The following is a 25,960-nucleotide window of genomic DNA, read 5'->3' as shown; positions in this document are numbered from 1 at the left end:
CAGCGGCCTAAGACGGCGATGCGTCTTTCCAGGACAAAGTTTGGATACGGGATAACTTGACATACTTAACTCACCACGGAGTTTCTCATGTGCGGCGTAATGTTATAATTTTCTCTCGCATTTACCGCTAAATGGCCACTTATTATTATTTTTTTAGTTCGAACAGATAAAAAGAAAAGTCGTTTGTGACAGCGCTGTTCCGTTTTTTAAGGTATAACATTCCAGTGGATACCAGGGCATTGCAACATTCCTGGCAACTCAGCAGCCGATGAAGCAGCTCGACAAGCATACCTAAAAGATGATGTGGTTCCGCTCCCAATATCAAAGAATGAATTACGCTGTATTAAAAGGACAACGTTTTTCAAAATGTGTAGAAATACGTGGTTTGATCAGAACTCTAAGAGCTCGGATTTGTATCATATTGATCCGTTTATTGAATTCAAATTTTCCTTGTGATTAGACAGAAATATGGAAACCCTTATTCATTGATTAAGGCTAGGCACTGCCTACACAAAACATTTCTTACAAAGTACTGGCTGTGCGGAAATCCCTGAATGTGAATGGGGATTTGTAGAAGAAGATGTGCATCACCTCCTCCTAGATTGCCCACATCACGTCACACCAAGACGCCTACTTAGTTGAACCCTAGTTACATTAGACCGCAGACTTTTCAGTTTAAAGAAACTTTTGGGTCCTTGGCCAACAACGTCTTAGCAGAAGAGCACATTAAAAGCACTAAAGGCTGTTCTTGAAGAGAGCGGCATTGTTGGCCGTTAATAACGCTTTTATTATTCCTTTCATTTCAATGTCACTGTATGTATGTATGTGTTTGTGGATTATGTTATGTTGACTGTTCTGTTGTGACTATATGTGATGTATGTACCACCCGCTGACTAGACACTGCGTTATTAGGCGAAAGTATCATTTGTATTTTTGAAACTTTTTTTCTGCAGAACTGTAGAGCCATTTAACTTGTATATTGTATGTACCATGTGTTTCTTACGTCATAGTGTTACTGTGAAAACGTTGTTTGACAAGTCCTGGTGTTTCTATGAAAAGGTTATATATGTAATCCTGTACCCTGTATGTTGTAAGCTAGACCCTTTCAAGAGCTAAGGAGTAGCCGGCGCCTTAAATTGTGTATCAACATCTCCTCATATCATATCAATAAAAAAAAAGGGGGGCTTTTCAGGAAGAGGCAGAAATTACATACATCGGGATCGGAATGCCTATGTGTCTATATAAATATATTTACTAATTAATTTGGTAATTATTCCCTTTAAAGCACATGTTGCCATTGTGAAATTGAGGCTTGGCTGCAGGGAAGTCATGTTTGTTTATCCAGAAATCACAAGACCATCAGGCGTAAAGCAGTGACTGACGTCACTGCTGCTCACGATTAATTTGCAGTTGAAACTTAGATGCTGCATTAAATAATTTAAAAAAATAGCGATCTTCCTAATGAGCCGCCTGGATATTGCGACTTGTTGTGCAAGCAGTGCCCGCTTCTTCAGGTAATCCATCTGAACGAACCGAATTGCGTTACATACTCCATCCGATTAAAATAAATTGCTGTGGCAAAACAACAACAGAAAAAGAAGTTATGGTGGAACCCTAAGTAAGCAAATGCATTACAAACAACAATATATATTCTTTCGGTGCATGCAAATATTCGAAATTTTGTAAGCAAATCGAATAGTTCTTGTTATTCGATTCATATTCGATTCGAGAACTTATTCGAAACTGTCGAATATTCGTTTCTGTTCGAATAACAACACTTGTTGGAGTCTCAAGGGCAAGATCGATGATAATGAGGACTGCTGCAACTGATAACTGACTCATAGGCTTATCTACCGGGGGGGGGGGGGGTGACTGCCCCCCTCAATGTCAAAAGTGGAGAAGCAGCAACGTATGCCGTTTGCATCACCCCCCGCACATACACTTTTGAAAACGGGCACTTTCGGCTGCATGTTGGCAAGTTTAACAAAGCCAAATTTTCGTTCCTAATAGAGTGGCCGCGTAAGCAATGCTTTTGGGCCGCGAGTGTTGTCTTTCGTGCCTCCTCGGGGTGCGCAGTAGCGGAAGGCGCGCGGCATTCGTCATACGCGCTCGCGTTGCGTAGAAGGCCTGGCGCTGGGAAGTTCCCGCCCTAACAAATATGAGCTTGCGCTACTTGCGTCATGACTACTATATCCCTATTTGAAAACACAATCTGCTTGCTGTATTTAACCTGCGCGCGAAGGGGGAGGTCCGGATAAAGTATTATAATCAGCCGCGCCCGATGACTGATGTGCCTTACGGCATGAAGTCGTTGGATTATCAAATGCTGGGACTATTTAATTTCCGTCCGGAAATAGCCTACATTGCGTTGCAGTCTCAGTGCCTTACCACCATCAAACGTATGAGCAAACTTCTTACAGGTGTAATTGTCGAATTTCATTGTGTAATCAGGACTTATCGTAGATATGCTTGTGAAAATAACCTGCGTCGAATATGCAGAGTCGCTAGTCAAGCTGTCTGTTCAGTTATTTCCCCCTACCTCCTCCGTCGCGTTGATGAAAACAAAGGTTGCTATTATTATTATTATTATTATTATTATTATTATTATTATTTAGATATTTGCTTAGTTGTTCTGGCGTGCCCTAGGTTGTTCTGCCCGGCTCTGCATGACCTGTCGCTGTATTTAAAACAAATATTGCTTTTGGCTGGGGACGTCGAGACAAACCCTGGTTCTGACGCGGCACAGCTAACCAAGCAATTATTGCAAATTGCTGACGACATTTAACATATTAAAGAAAACCGTTTAAATTCTATCGATGCCAAACTTGAAAAATCAACGTCTCTAGAAAGCAATATCTCGTCCTGTGTTAACCAGGTCGCACACTTACAGCATGTAGTATGTTCACTGAAAGTCAAGATAGACCACCTCGAAAACAGAGCAAGACGATCCAACCTAATTGTTTACGGCATCCCAGAGGAAGCTAGTGAGAACGAGCACCTCACTTGAAGGAATTATTAATGACGGAATCGTCGAGAGCACTCTGAAGCTTCAACCAATAACTATAGAGCGAATCCACATACTTGGATGGCCAGTAGCTAGGAAAACTAGGCCTATTATAATGAAATTACTCGAATTATGGGATAAAGGGAATGCCTTAAAAAACTGTTGCAAACTAAAAGGGACGAACATCTTGATTGGAGAGGTTTTTGCAGTCCGTGTGCGCGGCATCAGACAAAAGCTCTGGGACTTCGCGAGAGAGAGAGAGAGAGAGAGAGAGAGAGAGAAAGGCAAAGGAAAGACAGGGAGGTTAACCAGAGATTATCTCCGGTTGGTTATCCTGTACTGGGGGAGGGCAAGGGGATGCGATAGGTGCCAGAGAGAAGGATTTAAAAAAATAAAAAAAAGGCTACACACACCCACGTTCACACAAGCTGTTTCTGTGGGCATTGTCACGCAGCCCGCAAAGCGTTCCTAGTGTTATGCAGTGTCACCGTACAATCCTGCGTAAAAACATACAAAAACTGAAGCTAAAGTCTCTGTTGCAGTCGATAAACTTCGCATAAATGGTGACACTTACCGATGGGACGCTCAAAGCAACAAGGAAATCCTCACTAAAAACCCACTTGACGTGTCTAGTGCTAAAAAAAAAAAAACGATAAAATAGACAGACGCGCATTAGCCCCACCTTCCGCAACTGACCGAGAAATAAGCTTTGCCAGCCTAAATTCACGTAGCATACTACCAAAATGAACTTTGCTCGAATCCCTATTTCTGAGCATCGAACCTCACTTCGTAGGAGTCACCGAAACGTGGTAACTAACTGATGTTGATGATGACAACTGATGGGCGCTGTGTCCTGTTTTTCTTCCCTCTGCGCCGTCCGTGTACGCTTTTAACTCTTTATGATGTTAAAAATTTCGAAATAACGCCACCAAATTATGCTATGACACGTAAAGACAGAATATTTCTTGGCGGTGGCGTATCGATTCTTATAAACAAGAACATTCCTTTTATTATTCTGCCTAACATAGAAGGCGTGGAAGTCATTTTACGCAGACTACTTTTCAGCTCTCACTCAATAGTTGTCGGCTGCGTGTATCGTAGCCCTTCTTCCGAAATCGTATACGCATGCGATTGAAATATGCATACGTGCTCAGACACGTTTTTGGAGCTAGGCTAGACCTAGTTGGCGCCTTCAACCTAACGAGCATGTGCTGGCACACTTCTGAAAGTAGAGGCGCATGTTCTGATATGGTTATAGACACGATGTTCGCATTTAACTTCTGTCAAATTGTAAACGAACCTACAGGTGTCGAAGGAAGCAGTTCTAACATCCTTGACTTGATTTTTTTGAGTGGCTACATTTCGGTAGATAAAGCTAAGGTAGCACTGATCGATGGCATGTCGGACCATAAAATAAGCCTATGCGCTCTCCCTATTGAAGACAATAGTTTACCACAAAAACTAATCAATACTTTTCTAGATTTCAACAGAGCTGACGACAACAGCATAGTAGACTATCTCTTTCATGAACTAAGCGCCTTTGAAACAACTAGCCAGCGTTCCCAGTGGGGACGCAGGAGTACTCCGGCAAAGGTTTAAATCTATTGTTTTCTACTGTATTGACATCCATGTGCCCACACGAACGAAGAAAAGAAACGCACGCAATCCTTGGATTACACGTGACATCATCCACGCGAAACGGAGGGCCAGAAGGCTGAAAAAAAACTTTGAAAAAAAAAATTATGCTCAGGCAAACTTAAAGCAAAAACTCACTCTAACCGTAAACACTATGAAAGCTAAAATAAAATCAGCTAAATACAATTACTTTCATAACACTCCTGGTGACTTTTAACGTCCTCTCCTCATAAATTCTGGGACCACCTGTTGCCAAAATCTAACCCCAGTACCGCAATTACGCCGGAAGACAATGAAGCCAGAGCTAACAACTTAGATGAATACTTTCACTCTATTTTTACAGTAGGCGATGATAACCTGCCGCCCTTTAAATCTTCCTTTAACATATTGCTTAGACCTCTTATTGTAACACGGGCCGGTGTGCTAAACCTACGACTGAATTTAGACAACAATAAAAGTTCAGGACCAGACAAAATTGAAAAAGCTTTTCTTAAAAGGTATGCTGAGATAATATCTCATTATTTAACCTTAATCTATGACAAATATTTATCTACATGTACTTTACTGAATGACTGGAAGACCGCTAAAATTATCCCAGTACACAAGTCAAGAAACAAAAATGAGCCTTCTAACTTTCGGCCAATCTCTCACACAAGCACCGTGTGTAAACTGCTTGAGCATATCACCTTTAAACACATAAACACTTACGTCGAACAAAATCACATTTTATCCACGGTTCAGCATGGTTTTCGTCAAGGTTCATCCACAGTCACTCAACTAATCGAATTAACACGTGATACCTTCAGTGCCATAGACAACCAAAACCAAACAGATCTTATCTTCCTCGATTTTTCAAAACGATGAGCAAAACGAGAACAAGGTGAAAGCAAGAGCCAACGTTTCGACAAGTGGACTTGTCTTCTTCAAGGCGACATATGCTTTCCTCGCCACGGTATATATAGGTGGGGTTTTTCAAAAGCATTCGATCGCGTTTAACATTAGAAACTAATGTTAAAATTTTAGCACACTTTCGGGAAGGGGCCCATTAGCGAATGGATGAAGTACAACTTAACTAACCGGACACAACTTGTGCAGATCAACCAGTCGAATTCTGTCCTAACTCAGATTAACTATAATGTGCCTCAAGGCAGTGTTCTAGCACCTGCACTATTTTTAGTTTACATTAACGAGTTGCCCACTCACATTCACGTCAACACAAGACTCTTCGCTGACGATTGCATACTGTATAAAGAAATTACTTCGCCATATAATCATGTAATTCTAAACAATGCACTGAAATTAGTCTCTGCGTGTTGTACGCAGTGGCGAATGACTCTCAATGTTAAAAAATCTGTTCCTTTGCGAATAACAAGAAAACACCATGTACAGGAGTTCACTTGCACCATAAACGATCACCCCATAACAACAGTCACAGAGCACAAGTATCTCGGTTTAACACTAACGTCTGATCTCCCATGTTATTCATATTACTTCAAAGGCCCTAAGTCGACTTTTCTTTCTTAAGCGGCGCCTACGCCAAGCTCCACGCGAAACTAAATTACTAGCTTATAATGCACTCGTGAGATCAACCCTAGAATACGCTATCTCAGCTTGGTTTCCGTCGACTAACAAATTAATTAACATGCTGATGGGAGTGCAAAGAAAAGCAATCAGATTCATCTCCAATAAATATCGACTTAGATATTCTCCAAGTGCCCTAGTAAAAACTGCCGGAATACTCACAATGCAAAATCGAGCCACACCCGCACGCTTGAAATTACTGCACCAGTTAATTCATAAGAAGTAAACGTTAATAGCTCCAAGTACATTACCATCATAAATCTCAGAATAACACGACTTAAGCATTCGTACACCCCACAGGAATATCGTTTTCAAACTGATTGTTTTAAACACTCTTTTTTCCCCCCGCTAGCCATAAAGCAGTGGAACGGTTTAACTTCCCCCTATCACCAATAGTTTGTCGCTACACATTTTTCGTCTCTTCTTGAAAACTACTTACTGGGTTCTCACTTATGAAATTTAACTGTTGCGCGCCTTCTTCACTTGATATTACTGCACTCAATTGGCTAGCCCTCTTTGCAACGTTTTGGTAAATACTGCTAGAATGTATAGATATACATATTTAACCCTTCTCTATAGTTCGCACTTTGATGTTGCTACTTAATGTGTTTATTTGTTATTCGTATATTTTTCATATTTTTACTACGACTTTATCATGTTTATTATTTGACCTTGTGCCCTTCCTGCAATGATCCCTTATGGGATTGGCAGCAGTATGTTCTAAACAAGTAAAAGAATTAATAATAATAATAATAATAATAATAATAATAATAATAATAATAATAATAATAATAATAATAATAATAACATTTATTGACACACATCCAAAAGCAAAACAAAGAAACGGGCCTGTCTAAGTCCACGAGGACTTGTGCGACTAGGCCCGGCAGAGTCGGTACGGCGATGTAATTACATATTTACATAAAAAGTGAAAAGGTAGACATTTACATAATAATAATAATAATAATAATAAAAATAATAATAATAATAATAATAATAATAATAATAATAATAATAATAATAATTATTAATGTTCCAAGAGAACGCTGTTTGTCAGATATTTTGTACTTTGAAGGAACAGGCAGCATTTTAAGTACAACGCGTCGCGTAGTTTTAACGTTCCTGGCTTATTTAGAAGCCTTACGAATAATTATTGAACCCTCATCTTTTTTCTTTTTACTTTTCGATGCGTGGCGTATATTAGGTTCGTCTGGTGTCCTAGATCACTAAACTAAAGGAGGCAGCTTCATTATGTTTGGTGACTAAGGATAACGTAATGGGTGATGTGTGGGTAAAGTTCGAAATAGATGGGTAATTGGGGCTTTCGCAATAAATTACATATGCAAGCACTCTAGAGTATTATGAGCGTGTCTAACGAGCAGGAAAGAATTGAGCCCGCTGCCCTGGCAGACCTATAAATGCCACCAAGACCAAATTTAGCGAAAATTAGGGGTACGCTATGAGAACTTTGTGCGAAGTTAAATTCGGTTGGATCAAACACCACCTTCGTTAAAAATGTGTTATTCAAGTGTTAAAGCGTGTGATATGGCGCTATCAGCTATGCTTCCAAGCGTCCCGACATAGCTGTAAGTTACAACAGGTTTACATTTCGTGGAAAGGGAAGGGGCGTCATGGTAAGTGCAATGGGCAACAAAATTTTTACGTTCCTGGTTCAGTTAAAAGCGTTGCAAGTAATTATTGAGCCGTCATCGTTTTCTCCATATTTTCATGCTTCATAAGACGTTCCTGCTTGGTTTCAGCGATGTCCTCGGGGAACTAAATAAGGGACTTCGCTTGTATTTGGCGAAAATAAAGGGTGTGTTGTGGGCAATATGTAGGGAAACTTCACAGACAAGGGACTAATTATGGCATTTGCAGTAAATTGCGCGTGCAAGTGATTCGGAGCTTTATGAGTGTGTTTTACGAGCAAAACAGAATGCATTTCGCTGCCTTGGGAGAACTGTGAACTCAACCAATATCAAATCAAGCGGAACTTGAGTTGAGGACACCATGGTAAATGTTAGGGTGAAGTAACCTGTTTGTTGATGACTTGCTGGGTTTTTGAACATTTTCAACGAGAAGTGCTCAAAAGCGTTACATGCGGGCAGGGTTTTAAACTGAACAGTCATATACGGGCAACTTTTTAAAGTATGCGATATAATTACAGGAAACTGAAACTTTTGTCGCAACTGTTCGAAAGAAACAGCTTCGCTGAAAATCGGGTTGTAATTCTTCAAAGCCGCACACATCCACTGTCTCTTTTGCTTGTGAATATTGCGAGTTACTTATCTTGATTGTACATCGGTGTGTATATCCTAGACAATACTATTACCTAAACTAGCGATATATTTGTGCTGTAGACTCAAAGAATCAGTACAATTCTTTGTTTAATTATTAAATTTGTTTGTAACACGTGCATTTTTATATGCACTGTACTGCTGGGCGGGATCAGGGACCTCTGTGAGGCACTCATTGCCTGTTGACCCTGTATCATCTTGAGACTTTATATAGTTGCAAGAGATAAATGCAAATTCAAAAATTTAGGTTCGCCATGGTTCATCATGTGTCATTCATAAATAGATCTGTGTCTGTTAAATATCAAAGTAACTTACAGAAGCATTTCAAGGCTATTTCACTTACTTTAATAGTAATTCACAATATATATATATATATATATATATATATATATATATATATATATATATGTATATATTTCAACGAGGAGAAAGGAAACAGAAGGGCTCGATTTTTATTAGTCTGATGAGAAGCCAACAAACAATGACACTTAGGACAGCACAAGGGAAATTATGTGCAGATCTTAACTGAAATAAAGAAATGAGAAGTACGTGAAAATGAAAGCCGATGAAAAAAAAAAAAAAAAAAAAACGACTGGCCGCAGGTGGGATACGAAGCCATGTCTTCGCATTAGGAATGCGATGATCTTACCGATTGAGATACCGCGGTGCCATGGAGCTACCGTGGCGCTACTGCCATGGAGGAAGGAAGCCACTAGGAGAGAGCCCCGTCACGGGATAAAATAGAAAAAAAAAATGGTGGTCCAGCACGTGATCATGTCTTCCGCCGGCGCGCTATAGCTGCGCTCAGCGTGGCTCTTCCGAAAATACGAGTGCGACCTCAGCGCGCGGCTACAGCTCTGGCGCTGAGCAGCAAAAACGATGAACGTATGCGTGGCAATAAACGACCGAAGTTGCGCAAGAATATCGGGAGAAAAGGCGCACAAATATAGGCTGGCAAAGCGCTCTCCGAATGCGTGCCCATAGGTGAGAACCTACTGGGAACCAAGCACACTGGGCCGAGTGCGCCGAGTGCAGGGTCACGTGTTGGGCCAACCTTTTGACGGAGAAAAAAGCGAAAGAGATGGCTTCACGGAGAGTTGGCTTGGGAAGGCTGGCTGCGTGATGTGAATGCGTCCTCCTAGTTCATTTCCTTCCTCTATGGTACCTGCTTCATTTCCGAAATTGGGGCGACGTCCGCAATCTTCTGTTGGTCAAACTTTGTTTCCGGAAAAGCGCCCTTGCAGTTTTCATATATCCCCTGCCCTATGAAAGATGAACTACTGTTTTAAGCGAAACTACTGTCGACAAAATCCTTTTCTTTTCGCGTTGGTTTTCGCAGTTGTACGAGCACGCACGCTTCCTCCGGCTGTCCGACTGCGAGTGCCGCATAGAGTGCCGTCCACCGTCTGTTTCAACGTGGCAACTACTGGGGCATCTACCCGCATGTACCTTATTCACTCATTGCGCTATACCGGTTTAATATTGTACACATGTGCTGTTGCGCATCACGCTTTTGCTTCCGCGCAGTCTCTAGGAGCAAAACAACGTAATGCAAAATAAAAATGAACCATTTATTCTGCAAGTCTGCGTGGTGACAGCATAAATTCGATTAATTTTTGTTTTGTGACCATAATGAAGCGAACCAAAAGAATGAGAGAAGCGTAGACTGTTGGGCCAGTTGGTGCATTATGTAGTGTCGTTGAGCGGAAATACGGGCGGGAAGAAACGGAGTGGACAGAACAGACGCTCAGGCAGAGTGTCTGTCGTGTCCACTGCGTTTGTTCCCGCCCATATTTCAGCTTAATGACGCTACAAAAAGGACGACAGGCAAACTTGTCTAATTTGTGACAGACCGTATATTTATTTATTTACTTATTTATGCATTTCTGCATTTTGAAACATACTGCAGGCGCTGTGGCCCTAGCGGGATGGGGCAAAGGATAGTAATAAAGCACAAAAAATTATTCAGATCTCAAGCAGTGGGGGAATCGATGCTATGCCAAACATTCTGCAGGAAGTTGGCTATCCAGCATCGATTGGTTGTTCAATCTTCCATAGTTCGTGTATTCACCATGGACAGTACAGACGGAGCAGATGGGTTTCGTCTGCCCCGCACTCGTAAAGTTGGGCGAAAGCACTATGCCATTTCAGCTCTGAGTCCAATTTTTTTTTATGCTTTAATCCCCCACTTCGTTCACTCATTCCCCTTCCTTAAAAGTACAAAAAAAAAAAAACTCGATTTAACGCATTTCACCTTATCGCTGCGAGCCTTGATCGGAACAAGCTTGTCTTTTGGGAATACATTTGAAGTTTGATGAACGTCTTCGCCGGGACATAGCTTATGAAACAGCACAGCAGATTAAATTCTGCGTTCGTGTGCGGGCGTATGCGTAAGCTGCGTGAGAGTAGACATGCAAGTGGCTCCGCGTAGAACACGGAGGAGAAAAGGATGCAGCGAGACGATGACAATGCACTTTGTGATCGTCTTGCTTCCTCCTTTTGTCCTTCGTGTTCTCTGGCGCCGTTTGAAAGCCATGACAAGCTAACAAGTCCAACAATAGATTCTGAAGCTATTGACTCACCTTAATTATTTCCTTGACCGCAGCCTTGTCACTACTGATGCGGGCTCGCTGCAGCACCCCGACTGTCTCGGATAGCCACGTTATGAAGACAAACTTGGACCGCTTGCTCATCTCGTCGCCGGCCTGGATTCGGAGGTAGATGAACGCTCTGTCGTGTTCTGCGATCGATCAGCGCAGCGCACGTTAGCCACGGCTGGCCACTACAGGTTCCGATTTCTTTTCGGCTGGCGCAAAATGAACTGTTAGTACACCCACCAAAACGATACTCACATCCTTTGTCTGCTTTTCGCATGGACAATCAGCCTGTCGTAATCAGTGTTAGAAAAAAACATGACCCCCGTTCTCGGTTTTAGCAATTTTGGAGAATGGTTCCTTTGTTGTCGTGAAAAGCCTGCTGGGAGTGATTACCACTCGGACAGTAGCGGGAACTGCACATTTACAATTTATTAGCGATTAATAACAAGAGATTACCTAATTTCTGGATGGCTGATAATATTGATCCTCATAAGCTGTCTAGCAAACGAGAGGGAACGAGATGCACTTGCGATAGCGGAGGGGCCCCCCGTATCCACTGATAAATGCGTTTACATAATTCTGGCACCACATTATGTGCAGAGAACTGACGTTCCCTCTGACGAGCATTTTGGATTTCTTTTGCGATGAATAATACATCCCAAAAGAAATTTTGCACCAGAAATATGCTTTTTCGCTGTCACGCAAAGCGATCGAGTGCTTGCGACGCCAAACTTTTAGTCTTCCGTGAAGCACGAGTGCAAAGTGGCTCGATTCATTGCATCGCGTGCCATTATGGAGTGATCTGCATAATGGCTATTGCCATTAGGATGAGGGGGGGGGGATGATGTGTGCGCTTAGCGTGCGCTTAAACGAAAGTTCGTGGCAATTTGGTACATGTGTTAAGCATTTATTTCTTTTCCCTGGACATCTTCATTTATACATTTTCTTCTTTGTAGCGGTTCACAATTACTCCTATCCTGCGGAAACTGTCTATTTTGGCTCTTTAATAGACGTGACGTCTGTGATTTTATGCGATGGAGCGGCGGATCTTTCCATATTTTCGTTGTCTGACCTGGAAAGTGGTAAGGCTGTAAAAGATCCCCTTCCTGGCCGTTTCTTTGAGAAAAGGCTTTCGATGGGAAGAGGCAAACCTTAATTCGTACGAGTCGCATGCTCCAGTAATGCTACATAGCACATCTGTCATAAATTCATATGGATGTCTTGAGTGATCTTTCAGTAGCCAGAACATTCCAGGTATTTTCTTAGTAGCCATCAATGAATTGTCTACAACGAATTGGCCGAAATAAAAAGAAACTCCGCTGCTCAGATAGCGGTGCGGTAGCGATCATGTGTGGATGTTTCACTTAATCTACTGTTAGAGGGAGAGCGGGGATAAAAACATACATCATCTAACCATATATACATACATACAAAAACATACATCTTGACCCTAACCTTACATTTCGCTCTCACTTCCAACATCTCAAGTACAAGACTGCGTTTGGTATACGTGCATTAATCAAAGCTCGCCCTTTTTTTTCCCATGAGGCTCTGCTAGCGTTGTATTATGCGTTCATTCATAGTCACATTAATTACGGCATTGTTTCATGGGGCAACACGTACGCTTGTCACTTATCATCAATTCAACATATCCAAAATCAGTCAATACGCATTATCACTTCTAGCTCCATGCAATCCAATGCCCCTTTGTTACTTCGCGCGTATAATATCTTGCCTATTAATAATTTGTTCCAGTTTAACATACTCATCTTACTCCACAAGTTGCTTCATAATAACCTTACGTTTCCGTTCATTGCAACTGACCTTTTGCAGAATAAAAATATGACCAGATTTGCGGCTAACAACAATTTCTTATTACCCATGGTTCATACCAATTACGGCAAAAAAACATCTTCCTTCGCTGCAATTTCTCTTTGGAATGAATTACCATCAACCATAAAATCCTGTACTTCTCTTGCAATTTTTAAAAATCACCTTAAGCATCATTTCCTGCGATAACTTAACTACGATCTGGCGGTGTACCTTTGACTTTTATCTCACATGTCATTTCTTGTATTTCACCCATGCTTTTTTCCGACTTTCTTTTATACGTGCTTTTTCGTGTTTGATTGTAAATGACATGTCTAATGATGTATTTGATCTGTAGTTGTTGTTTATAATACGCTAATTTGCTGACTATTGATATCACCATCAATGTTGTTATTATTAACCGAGGGTCCCACTACAGTTCTTTCACTTTGGGACCCTCGTCTGTATATTTGTCATGTAATTACTTCTGTTTTTGGAACCAATAAATCTGAATCTGAATCTGAATCTGAAAAACAAAGGCCCAGACACACGTCCGGTTTGCTACCCCGCATTGCGAGAAACTGATAAAGGAACGGAAAGAATGAAACAAGGAAGGGAAAGAGCACTAGGCTCTGCTCACACGTGAAGGTGCACATCGAGTGTGTAAATGGTCTCAGAGACAGCTCGACTTGAGGTACTGTATAGTAGCGCTTTCGTTGCTTTCTGCGTCAACGACGCGCATGGCTATGGTACAGGGATCTTCTTTTCCCACAATTACTATATACGTATATATGTGCCTGTTGAAAAGAGGTTGACATGTTGCAAACACATTTAACAAATAAGGAACTATATTTTATTGCGATATAAAGTATACGGCCGCTCGAGACGCATTTTCGCTGACACTGTCGGTGCCGCCGTGGTGTCCCACATCCACGACCCGCGTGGCCCAGCCCGGTGAGCCCGCTCGCCATGTGCTAGAGGTTGCGGCGGTTGCGAGGGTAAGCATGCGAGGGTGAGCCAAGATGGCTGGTGGCTTTATGTGCGCTACCTTCCCGCGCGCCCAGTGTTGGAGGAGGTCACGTGATCTGCTGAGTTTGGGAGGCGTGACGCATTTGTAATGGTGAAGGGAGCAGCAGCATGGAACGTCAACTTTGAGACAAGCACGCGCACTCTCCGCTGCTCGCACTCCTTATTGCGCTAGTGTCGTGACCGCGAGTGTTCGCGGTCATCGAGTGAACATCCCGGTCGCTTATTTAGTGAGCGAATGTTTGCTGCAGTTTATCCTGTCCATAAAAATACGAGCCTTACTTCATGTAACAATCTCCCAGACAACACAAAAGTGCCATGGACGTCCCAAAAAGATCCACGTTTCCCACATCCAAATAAAGACGTCCGGTGGACTTCCGAGTGACGTACTACTCGGCAAGGTCTGAGAAACGTGCCTTCATGGAAGTGATTCATGAGCATGCGAAATATTTTCTGTGAACATGCATCAGGGAGACGACGCGCCGAATGGCTGTGTGTCTGCTACCCACCTGGGCTGTCTCTTTAAGGTTACTTAATATTTTAGGTTATTCGCAAGGACTTCACACCTGGATCTTTTTACGGCCCACACACTATTAGTAGGAATCCTAAGAGGTTCAGTCTATCAGTTTCTGAGAAAGAGAAACATGTTTTCTGATATGTTGAAATTATAACCAAAATCTATATTATCTCAAGCGCTTGCATACACCATAGCTTGCGTATTTTACGGCAGCACTGACTTTCAAAACTTTAGTTCGTTTAATATCCCACCTGTGCCAGCTGGAAGTTCCTAAACAACGGAACTTCCCACTGCGCGCGCTGGCGCTTGTGTACATGCGATGTATCTGCTCTTGTGTACATTGCATATATATAATAAAAAGCCAACAACGACACCAATGACAATAAAGGGGAAATTGCTTGTACTTACTAACTGAATTAAAGAAATGATAAATTAATGGAAGTGAAAGTGGATGAAAAGACAACTGGCCGCAAGTGGGATCCAAACCCACGTCTTTGCATTACGCGTGCGATGCTCTTACCAATTGAGCTACCGCGGCGCCGTTTTCCCATCCACTTTCTTGGGTATTAATGTTTTACTACTATAACTAACCCTGGGAATGTTAGCCAGCTCCACCACTCACAAACCTTGGCGGCGGATATGGAACATCCTTTCTTCCGCAAGCGTCACGAGTACGTGATCTTTTTGGGTGAAGGCAACTGGTCAATAAACCCCCACATGCTACCTGAAGGCATCAATGTTGCCGGATTCGAGACCCTCGTAATGCAATGAATGAGAAGAAAGAGAACCGAGGGGCTCGATTTTTATTAATCATATCATAAGGAGACAACAAACGAAGACACCAAAGGCAACATAGGAAAAATTCCTTGCACTTACTAATTGTATGAAAGAAATGATAAATTAATTGAAATGAAAGTGGGTGAAGAAAAAAAAAACAACTGGCCGCATGTGGGATACGAACCCACGTCTTCGGATTACACGTGCGGTGCGATATATATGTGACATAAATTCAATGTGTAGCGTTCAATCCAAGTGCACTGCGCATGTGCGCTGAAAAACACTTGCAACTGATATTGGGCAGCTATTTTAAATATACTGAACTATACAAGATTTGGGTTATCCGAGATCCTTTAATAATTTTCTCAGGGGGCAAATACGCCCCTGTCGCTTTGCAACTTCGAACGGCCACAAGAACACGCTATAATTTATCGTCCAGGTAATTTCCGCTTCTGGAAATCTACGTGAAGAGTCGGATAGGTGCACGGTATTCTTTAAAGATCAGTTCGAAAAAAAAAAACGATGCTCTCTGGTCAATAAGTTATTTGATTATACATCACCGTTTTTCGAAAAACGCCAAAGTTTTGAAAGTCAAAACTGATTTGGTGTAAATCTTTATAGTGTCCCTTTAGCAAAAGAAACAAAACTTGACCATATGTTAGCGCCACGGGCTGCAGTAGAATCCACCTAACAGACCGAATTGCGTTATATTTCTCATGCGGTCTTGAAGAAATCCGTTCAACTAAAAAAAAAAAAGAAGAAAAAAAAACCAGGGAGAGAGAGAAAGGAAGACAATGACGGCACCGCTCGCAATGAAATGAAAATATCGCGCAATAACCTAGTACACGCGCACATCCAACCTTTCGTTGAGAATCCGTGCGCACACTGCATTGAGACAACATTGCTTAATGTTTTAAAGATAGCGTGCAACACGAATATATTTGATGGCTTCCTTCACGCCAAAAGCCAGTTCGATGCAGTTCATTGCGACTACCTCATAGAGAGGCCGCGCATTATATTTTGCAAAAGTACGGCGTGTGTAAAGCGTTCTGCTCTTGCAGTTTGTCTAGGACCAGTCATTTGGCATCTACCAAGTTCCCTTGTTTTTGAAGGCACTCGCGAAAGTGTCCAGGAGGGCGCCCGCACGGCGCTTCATTTTAACGCCGGCAATTCAACTGTGAGGTGCGCGCCGTGCCATTCATCATACCACGTCATCGGGACGGTCCGTGAAGATGGCGTCACTGGTGTCCTCGCGCCTAATACTCGCGGATAATTTTTCTTGAATATATCGGAAGCCAAAGCTATAAAACTGAAGCGCTTGTGCTCCCGCTGCTGCAAGCAGTCTCGCACTTTCGTTCACGTTTTCCAACGTGCAAAATAAACAGCATGTATATTTTATTTTCTGCTGCCCGTAAATGTAAACGTGAAGTATACAGTAACTAGTCATGCTGTTGGTGTTTTCTTTTTAATTTTTTTTGTCCACCCTTTCGGCTTTTTGCATATGTCACACCGTCGCACGTTTCGCGCATTCCTCAAAATCAAAATAGCGTTCGCCTGTTCTGGTACTGCGTTATCGCCTGCCGGCCCGCCTGCCGCCTGTCCACTCTCCTAGGAGACATGACGACCTATTTCGGCAACAAATGACTGTCGAATCAGACGAAACAAATTGTGTGCGACGTTTACACAGAAACCGGAACACACCGGCAACGCACGAGCGTCGCCTATATATATATAAAAGAAAAGAAAAAAGAAAGGAGCTACGTAAGCTTGAAAAAACGAAAACCGTTGTGAAATTCGCCTTGACATCTTTGCGTACGAATGCATGTGCCGTATAGCTCCGCCCCGTATCTCTCACTTCATTGCCCAGAAAAGTCGTCCACTAGTAAGTATAGCAGAAGCGAGTGTTATCCCCATACCCTTGGCCGTTTAAGTCATAGATGCAGACTAAGAACATGCGACCGGATTCCTTTCTATAGCATGTTTATTGCGTTTTTATAGACCATTCCTAGCTCGTCTTCATAACACATACTGTTACTCTTTCGCTAAGGAATTTCCAGGTAATTCCCCTTTTCTTTTTTTCTTTGCGCTCACGTGGCTATGATAATGAAAATACATGTGCACAACACGAACCTGGTTAGCGTCGTCTAGAGGTATCTTATAATTAAAAAGAAAAACATTGACAGATGTCAAAAGTAGATTATATGGTGCTTTGTGGATAAAAACAAAAAGCGGCTCACCAGTGAGCTTCTTCTTGAGTGTCTCGAAGTCCTCGCCCCTGGACGTGGCCCGGATCTCCCCGCCGTCGTACGTGAGCAGGGCCCTGCGGCATAGTCGCACATCCTGCATCGTGGACAGCTACGCTCGGACACTTCTCCTTTGTGTCTTTATGGACCATTTAGGCACGGAGAACTCCGCCAACTTTTGAACTGTTAATGACAGCTCTCTAATTGTACTAATAATAGTCGATGGGGTATAACGCAAGAAAGAAAGAAAGAAAGGAAGAAAGAAAGAAAGAAAGACCAGAGCCGATATTCAGAAAAGCTTCTCACGCACAAATTGTTCGGAATAGAACATTTTAGCCAATCCAGATGCTATACATATTATTAGTGAAGGCGGCCGGCCAACCGAAAGGAACACTTACAAAAGAGAAACTGTGAATTCGGCCGCAGTTGCATAAATTTATTTGGCATTGCCTGTACGTAGCGGCATACCACCATGCGCGTGAAGTTTTTGAAATGGTCGCTTGCTAACAGCCCGGATGGCAGTACCCACGGACCGAAACTAAGTCTTCTGTGGCACTACGCACACACATAGACACTGTGGGTATACCTTCTTGGCGTGCACTAGATGCCTCGCCGCTTTATCCCGGATGGCAGTACCCACGGACCGAAACTAAGTCTTCTGTGGCACTACGCACACACATAGACACTGTGGGTATACCTTCTTGGCGTGCACTATATGCCTCGCCGCTTTATACGTTGTTTGACTCGACTGCAATTGCGGCCCCTCGCTCTCTGTCGTCTTTTTTCTTCTTATTCTTTTTCTTTTCCCTACAGTGGAAGCCAGCGAACGGGTTAGTCAGTGGGGATTCTCTAATGTCATCGACCTGTTCATATCTTTAAAGCACTTCACCCGTATACTGTCGAACCAGATTACTGGCATGAGCAACCATTTCGAAAATGAGGAGCAGGGTGGAGAGGCTACCGAGGGCGTCTGCGTTCACCCGCTCCTCTGCCTTTCTTTTTTCAGAGGCCGCTGACGAGCTGCTTGGTTCCTTGCCACGCTATCACGGCTGCGGTAAAGGGGTCGAATAATTACGACTTCTTAAGACTGCACATGTATTAAAGGCCGCTCGAAACCAACCAAGCCGCATTGATTAGAGAGCAAGCGCTACTTGCTACTGTGACCGAAGTTACGAGGCACAAGTGGACTTGAGCAGGACACGCGATATGAGAACGCGTACACTGTGGTCTGCTGGAGTAACCGAACGGCTACCAAGGAAGGTAATTTAACTCGTGCCCTGCGGTGTTGATCTAACCGACCGCGCGCTCAGCTTTTGTTTCGCTAATGGTTGACCCAGACAGCGTGTGTACAACCCACTCAAGCGAGCTTCAGCGCTTGTCACTGCCAGCGGGCACCTTCTATGTGTCACTTTCGCAATGGATACTGATTGTGAACCGGTGTCATACTACTGTCGAAAAGGCATGAATAGCTTGCCCCGTTGATACTATAGTTACGTTTATGCGAACTAACGTAATTATGGAAGGCATACATGGCGAGCGAAGGTTGGCGAATGCATTTACGCTTTCTGAATATGGAAACTGGCCGGATAATGGACAGGACACACAATGCTCATAGACAGCGTCAGGTGGAACTATACCTCACTTGTGCAGACGCTTTGCGCACTTTCTTGTAGTTTTTAACCAGGTTGGATGGCAGAGCAGTTACATCCTCAGCGTTGGTATCTCGTTTTAGGTTTCATGTTCTACCAAGCACACGGGTTTCAATTAGGCGCGACATACCGCACAGAGTGGCTGCAGAGAACTCATCGCAACAAGAACTCCGAATAAAAAGCCTCTAATAAACTTCCGAGTCCGTATGCAGAAAAATAAAATAAAATAAAAATAAACACTTGCACTAGAATTGTTCGTAAGAGCATTTTCAGGCAATCATAAGCGAAGGCGGCCCGCCAATGGCAAAGAGTATTTACGAATGACAACCTTTGTGAATTCGGCCCTTATTTCTACTTTACCAAGCGGATTCGAAAGAAACCAGTCTTATATTGACAAAGAAACTTTCAAGAAATTGGAGCTTGATGCATTTTCCCTGTCAGATCAAGCATGCGAACTGCAGAATGAGAGAAGCACAGATGTCCAGATGTTCATCTGCGCCCGTATTCACAAACATCTATTACGCTAGAACTATTCGTAAAAGAAAATTCCAGCCAATCCTTGTGCTGGATATGTTATTGCGAAAGCTGCCGTCCAATGAGAAAGAGCCAGTTGCGAGGCCAGAGATGTCTACTTTCTTTTTAGGGGGGGATGCACCCTTTTGCCCGGGGACGGGGCGGGGGAGTAAAGGGGGGGGGGGTATTCGGAAGGACGCATACTAACACAGAAATTTCCAGGCGGGGGGGGGGGGAGTACACCGAGTGTAGGGTAGCAAACCGGATGCTCGTCTGGTTGGCTTCCCCGCCTTTCCTCTCCTCGCTTTCTCTCTCTCGGGGAGGGGGTAGGGAGTGGGCACGTGACCGGTGTGGTACCCCCTAGCTACGCTAGTGCAAATAGCATTTACGAACGAGAAGCTTTGTGAATGCGGCTGGATGATGCTTTACAAGCCGCTAAAGCGCTAGATGCGTTCTTCATAACTCGAGTCTTCAGTGTAGCGCTTGCCTGTGCAGGCAGGTAGAAGTCATTCTATATTAATTTAATGCGAAAGCATTATACGTTCCATGAGGCAGAAAAGCCGTACGTTGTCCACAACGAGTGGTACCAGAAAAACCATCATCCTCAGTGACGTCATCAGCATCTTGTATGACGCCAGCAGTAATGCAGAATTTGAGTTCGAACAAGCTATAGAGTAAGGTGACTTTAGGTGGAGTAAAGTTAATTACGGTGAAGTCAATGACGGTGAATTAAAGTTGACTAAGGTGGATTACATTCACTTAAGATGGAAAAAATGGATTAAGGCTGGTACAAATTAGAGCAAGATGGATTAAGGTGGATTAAAGTAGAGTTGGTGAAGGACACGTGATAATGTATGACACCACGTATCATGAGCGAAATCAATTAATTAGAGAAGTCATTTTGCTTTCGCATTGAAATCACGTAAGGATGCTTCAATGACTGCCAATTATTTATTTAGTGCTTCGCTTTTCGCAACGATTTCGGACTGAAAGGCTCTTAAGTATTCAAACTTGCCATTTTGTCGCAGTTAATGAACACAACAAAAATACGAATGGAACTTAGTGGAACTTAGGGCCGCAAACTAAGAGACAACAATTATTTATTAGTTAAGTTGCTTCAAGTCCAAGTTGTGGTGCTAAACGACCCGACAGAGCATAGTGGGCTATGAGGGGCGCCCTGTTGCAGGGCTCCGGATTTATTTTGACCAGCTGGTTTTTTTTAACGTCCACGCAACCCAGTTAACAAGCATCTTTTGCATGCCGCACTCATCAGAAATGTGGCCTCCGTAGCCGGAAATCGAACCCGCGACCTTGTGCCTCAGCAGCAGAACGCCATAGCCACTGAGCCACCGCGAAGAGTAAGCTCGTTTCCTGAGAAACAGTTGAGCTATAATCCCTATGCACTATCTGTGTTGGACTGCAGTCCTCTTGAACTGCACCGAAATACTCGAAGATAATGGCTACGATGAGGACGCATTTCGAGCTACCCCGTACCTTGCGAAATCCCAGCTCCTTCGCACACTGGAATTCGTGGAAAGAGCCCGTAAACGCAATATTTCCTTGAGTAAGTTTCGTCATTATGGACGGCTCATAATAATTAACAGACAGTCGAGGGACACTGGTGTGCAATATCAGCAGGACACCGGTGTATGTCGTATTAGCAGGGCTTGAGCAAGGTTTGTAGGCCTTGTCCAGTCATAAATTGTGCAGAACGGTGACCAATGTGTACGGCCAATTTTCGTGATTACAGAAAACCGCAGAATATAGGGCCTATACTCGATACAGCAATCACATGTTAGTTTGTTCGCCTAACCGCCCGTATTAAGAAACTTTCTAAGCATCTTACTTCTTATGCCCCGCGCGAAATGGGCAAACCTTTACCTGTCGCTAATGTTACGCCCCAAAGGCTTCTGAGCGCTATATTATGAAGTGTCCGCGATATGATCAGCAGCTGGTGTGTTTACGTGAAAAGTTGAGCCACTTGGACTGACGTGCTTTTTCTGCAATCAATGTGCTTGGTCCATGATTTATCATCATCATCAGCCCGGCTACGCCCACTGCAGGGCAAAGGCCTCTCCCATACTTCTCCAACTACCCCGGTCATGTGCTAATTGTGGCCATGTTGTCCCTGCAAACTTCTTAATCTCATCCGCCCACCTAACTTTCTGCCGCCCCATGCTACGGTTCCCTTCTCTTGGAATCCAGTACGTAATCCTTAATGACCATCGGTTATCTTCCTTCCTCATTACATGTACGTCCTGCCCATGCCCATTTCTTTTTCTTGATTTCAACTAAGATGTCATTTACCCGCGTTTGTTCCCTCACCCAATCTGCTCTTTTCTTATCCCTTAACGTCACACCCATCATTCTTCTTTCCATAGCTAGTTGCGTCGTCCTCAATTTAAGTAGAACCCTTTTCGTAATCCTCCAGGTTTCTGCCCCGTAGGTGAGTACTGGTATAGCACAGCTGTTATACACTTTTCTCTTGAGGGATATAATGGAAACCTGCTGTTCATGATCTGAGAATGCCTGCAAAACGCACCCCAGCCCATTCTTATTCTTCTGATTATTTCAATCTCATGATCCCCGTATCCACGGTCACTATCTGCCCTATGTAGGTGTATTCCCTTACCACTTCCAGTGCCTTGCTACCTATCGTAAACTGCTGTTCTCTTCCGAGACTGTTAAAGATTACTTTAGTTTTCTGCAGATTAATTTTTAGACCCACCCTTCTGCTTTGCCTGTCCAGGTCAGTGAGCATGCATTGAAATTGGTCCCCTGAGTTACTAAGCAAGGCAATATCATCAGCGAATCGCAAGTCACTAAGGTATTCTCCATTAACTCTTATCCCCATTTCTTCCCAATCCAGGTCTCTGAATACCTCCATGATTATAACCCCCTAAACAAAGATGTGCTTTGACTCCCCGACAAGCTTAACTTGTGGATAACAACCTAATTAACGTTATTTCATTTGTAAACGTTGTGGCGAACTCTACACACGTTAGGTGTTTTCCCCAGAATTACTTCAACAATATGACATATGACATTTGCGTGTGTACGTTTGTAATCGCACAGTGGCGTGGCCGTCTATTACTTAACGCATGGGCGTATAAGAAGCGTTTCTGGTTCGCTGTTTTTTCTGCTTTGTCTGCATTCAAGTTTTCTGGTGGACTTAGTACGTTGATGAGCTTGTGTGTTTAGTACGTGTGCGCGAGCTACGGCGAAAGGAGTAGACTAAATTTCTTAAGCGTGTCTTGGGATAGCCGGATGTTGCTTACCTTCCCATTTATTTTCATTTAATAAACGGGAAGAACAAAAGGCTTGTACACTGCGCGCACGCCTACTACGACATTAGTTTGTATCCTGTATTATGAATGTAATACAGTGCCTGACATCGGTCGCTATACAAGCTAAGTGCTTTATGCTTATAACAAACTTCAAGTTCTACCTTCTTTTCGTGAATAACTTGACGACTTCACTTTCCTTTTTTTATTCGCTTTTTCCTCTGTTTCTTAATGATTCTACGACCACTCTGTCCCGCGCGTGTGACACTTTTTTGAAAAGCGAACGTCACGAGTCATACTGTTTCACAGAGGCTTGTACTAGCATGTGCGTATGAACACGCAGAAGGTTACTGCGTGCCTCGCTCGCAGCACGCCAGTGCTTAAATTCTGAGGTACATGCTGTGTACAAAGACACGCAGGGTGCGCACGACATGATTCACGTCAGTTTAGCACTACATAATTGCTTCTTTGCACCTTGCTGACCTCGAAAATACGAACTGAGTTGTCTGGCTGCGCGCGGTGAGAGCGTCAGTCTTAAGTGCCAACGCACAGAGCGAGCAGTGCCTCGATCACTGAAGAAAAAGAAACCGAACGAAAGCTGCAAAAAGACAAGCGAACGCAAGCCGCTCCGCTCGAGATTTATAGGGGGATTTTCTTTCTTTTTTTTTGTACCTGGGTAAGGTGCGCCAGGGTGAGAATGCGTTTTCAGTGAGATTCCTCGTGCTGTAGAGTTTCCATAATGCTCTCTGGACTGTTGTAACTAGGCGAGAGCCCCACTCACCCATCCCCACCCCCACGCAAAAGTACTGCAGAAGCGGCCACACATGCCGCTGTACTCCTGTGCAACAGTCCAGAAACGAGGTGCTCTCTACCCCGAAAGGAATGTCTATATATTCGCTCCTTCTGACGTTTGGTTGCGCAGCATTCGTTGCGGCCAGCGATGCCTGCGGAACCAGTAAAAACAGAGCTAGGCTGTTCAGTCTCGCGGACATTAGGGCGCTCTTCCAGTGGTATTTATCTGATAGTTCTCTGCGATCGTGAAGCAGACGGGTAAGGCGTTCAGATACGAGCACACATGCCGACTGGCGACAGATCGACATATATGGTGTCCTAGCTAACTCCCAGAATACCCGTCTCTTGAAGCTTTCAGCGCCTTATGAACATGTATTATTTAGCCTTATGAACATATTATCCTAAAGGTTATTTTTTTCGAGGGACTACGTACGCGGTCATTACATGCGCGCAGCTTACTACTTCTAACGCCCTGGGAAGGGCGGGGAAAGGGGAAATAGGAGGCGCGTCGTTTGGGAAAGCAGTACATAATGCAGCAGCTTCGACGAAAGGAACTCTCATAAATGAAGTAGTACACCAAGCCTTGCTCAAATCACGTTGCATATTTAAGTTGTTTACTGCAAAACTCGTCGCGGCTTCTCCGATCACCTCTATATCGATGATGAACGATATAGAGGTCGTGTGATTAAGGTAAGGTTGCTGCTGTTTAGGAATATACCAACGCGCAAAACCAGAAATAAGTAAGAAAGAAGGTCTTATGCATGTCTACAAGCGTCGTCAAGTGCGGCGACGCCGAGCGCTACTGTGACCTTCTCTACTAGAAGCGGCTGAATGTTTCATAAGGTATACCGGTGAAATTAACTGTGCTAACATACATACACAGACACAGAGCGAGAGAGAGAGAGGGGCTAACGATAAGGACAGTAAAGATGGATATACATCATGCGGAAACTGGGCTCCTAACTGGCGCTGCTTTCTGGACATGTTTCGCTGTCTAGTGGCGCTGCCGAGAAGTCCACGCATAGCCTCCGAGACGAGAAGCGTGGCGCGCCGGTGCCTCCGCTGAGAATTGTTCCCTCGCTTGTCGAACACTCAGTGGCACAAAATCAGTGACACAAGTTGGGGAGGCGTTCATAGAAGAGTGGCGCACACCTACTGGCACATACCCAGGGACCCACGTTGGCATCAAAGAGGATGAGTGGAGTACAGCACAGACCGAGTTGTGGATACCCATTGCTCAAAGTCGGTGTCAAAGAGTTTCTTTGAAGAGCGGTGCCTACACAGTGCCGCATCTACTTTGACCTATGGCGGCGTGAAATGGGTTCGTTGAAAAGCGGCACGTATGCACACATTGACGTATACTCAGCGACCCAAGTTGGTGCGATGGTTGGTTTCGAATCCTGTTACCTCAGCACATCAGCCCGATGCGCTTACTATTCGACCACGGAAAAACCAGTGACTCAGGTAGGCACGAGAACAGTTATATACAAACATACACAGATACATAAATACGTATACTGTTACCTCTCAACACGGCCAAGGGTATTAATTAGACGTTAACACGAGGCAACCGCACCCATTCATCAGCGCCTATCCAGAAGTCAACGCAGCGTTGACGCCGACTGTTGACGGGTCCACAAAAGACCCGTCTACCTGGACCTAACGACCTGAACTAATTGATGAATAGAGCCAACGTCGAATGCTACTGTGAGAACGGCTCCGACCTCGGAGCCTCAGATTGCTAAATATGCGGGGGCGAAGGTGCAGCATCAGAGGCGGAGTTCGGCAGAACGGTGCGATATCATGGGCGGTACATTGCGAACGATTCGACGATGGTGAATGGCCGCGATACAGCCATGCAGCGATACAGCCAGATTAAAAGCGGAGATCTTTGGTGCAGTGGGGAGGCTTACGTGTCGTGATGGGAACTCAGACGTTTAATATGCTTCTACAGGAGTGGGCTTCCATATCTGGAGCCAGTGTAAATAATGTAAAACAAACCCTTTTTCGTTCATTCCTACTACCGGACGTACTCGTCGATGGGCTTGGTGGATTCCTGGGGCCCTATAACGTAAACATATTCCAATCTCCTGACGTCAAATTTACGTAACCACCGACGCAAGCATCGGGCGGTAACCCGCAGCATTGTTTGAAAAAACCCAATCAAACGCGCTCCACGTATATAGGAGGTCCCTTCTTTTTCTTTCAAAGCCAATAGCATTGGGCATTGAGCATT

At 43.8% G+C, this 25,960-nt stretch overlaps 1 protein-coding gene across 2 annotated transcripts in view; it reads right to left on the bottom strand.

Moving 5' to 3' along the window:
- The window catches only part of LOC126545605 (coactosin-like protein), an 829,152-nt gene that overhangs the window by 7,347 nt on the left and 795,845 nt on the right, over positions 1 to 25,960 (bottom strand). For both annotated transcript variants that reach the window (XM_055061883.2, XM_050193524.3), the window contains 2 exons: positions 17,481 to 17,563; positions 11,100 to 11,257 (listed from right to left, as the gene is read on the bottom strand). In XM_055061883.2, the coding sequence (XP_054917858.1) occupies positions 11,100 to 11,257; positions 17,481 to 17,563 (241 nt within the window). The remainder of the gene's footprint in view (positions 1 to 11,099; positions 11,258 to 17,480; positions 17,564 to 25,960) is intronic.

The sequence above is a fragment of the Dermacentor andersoni genome, chromosome 1 (assembly GCF_023375885.2).
Source record: "Dermacentor andersoni chromosome 1, qqDerAnde1_hic_scaffold, whole genome shotgun sequence".
Taxonomy (NCBI): domain Eukaryota; kingdom Metazoa; phylum Arthropoda; class Arachnida; order Ixodida; family Ixodidae; genus Dermacentor; species Dermacentor andersoni.
Note: the sequence above shows the minus strand (reverse complement) of the source record. Positions and strands in the feature narration are given on the sequence as shown.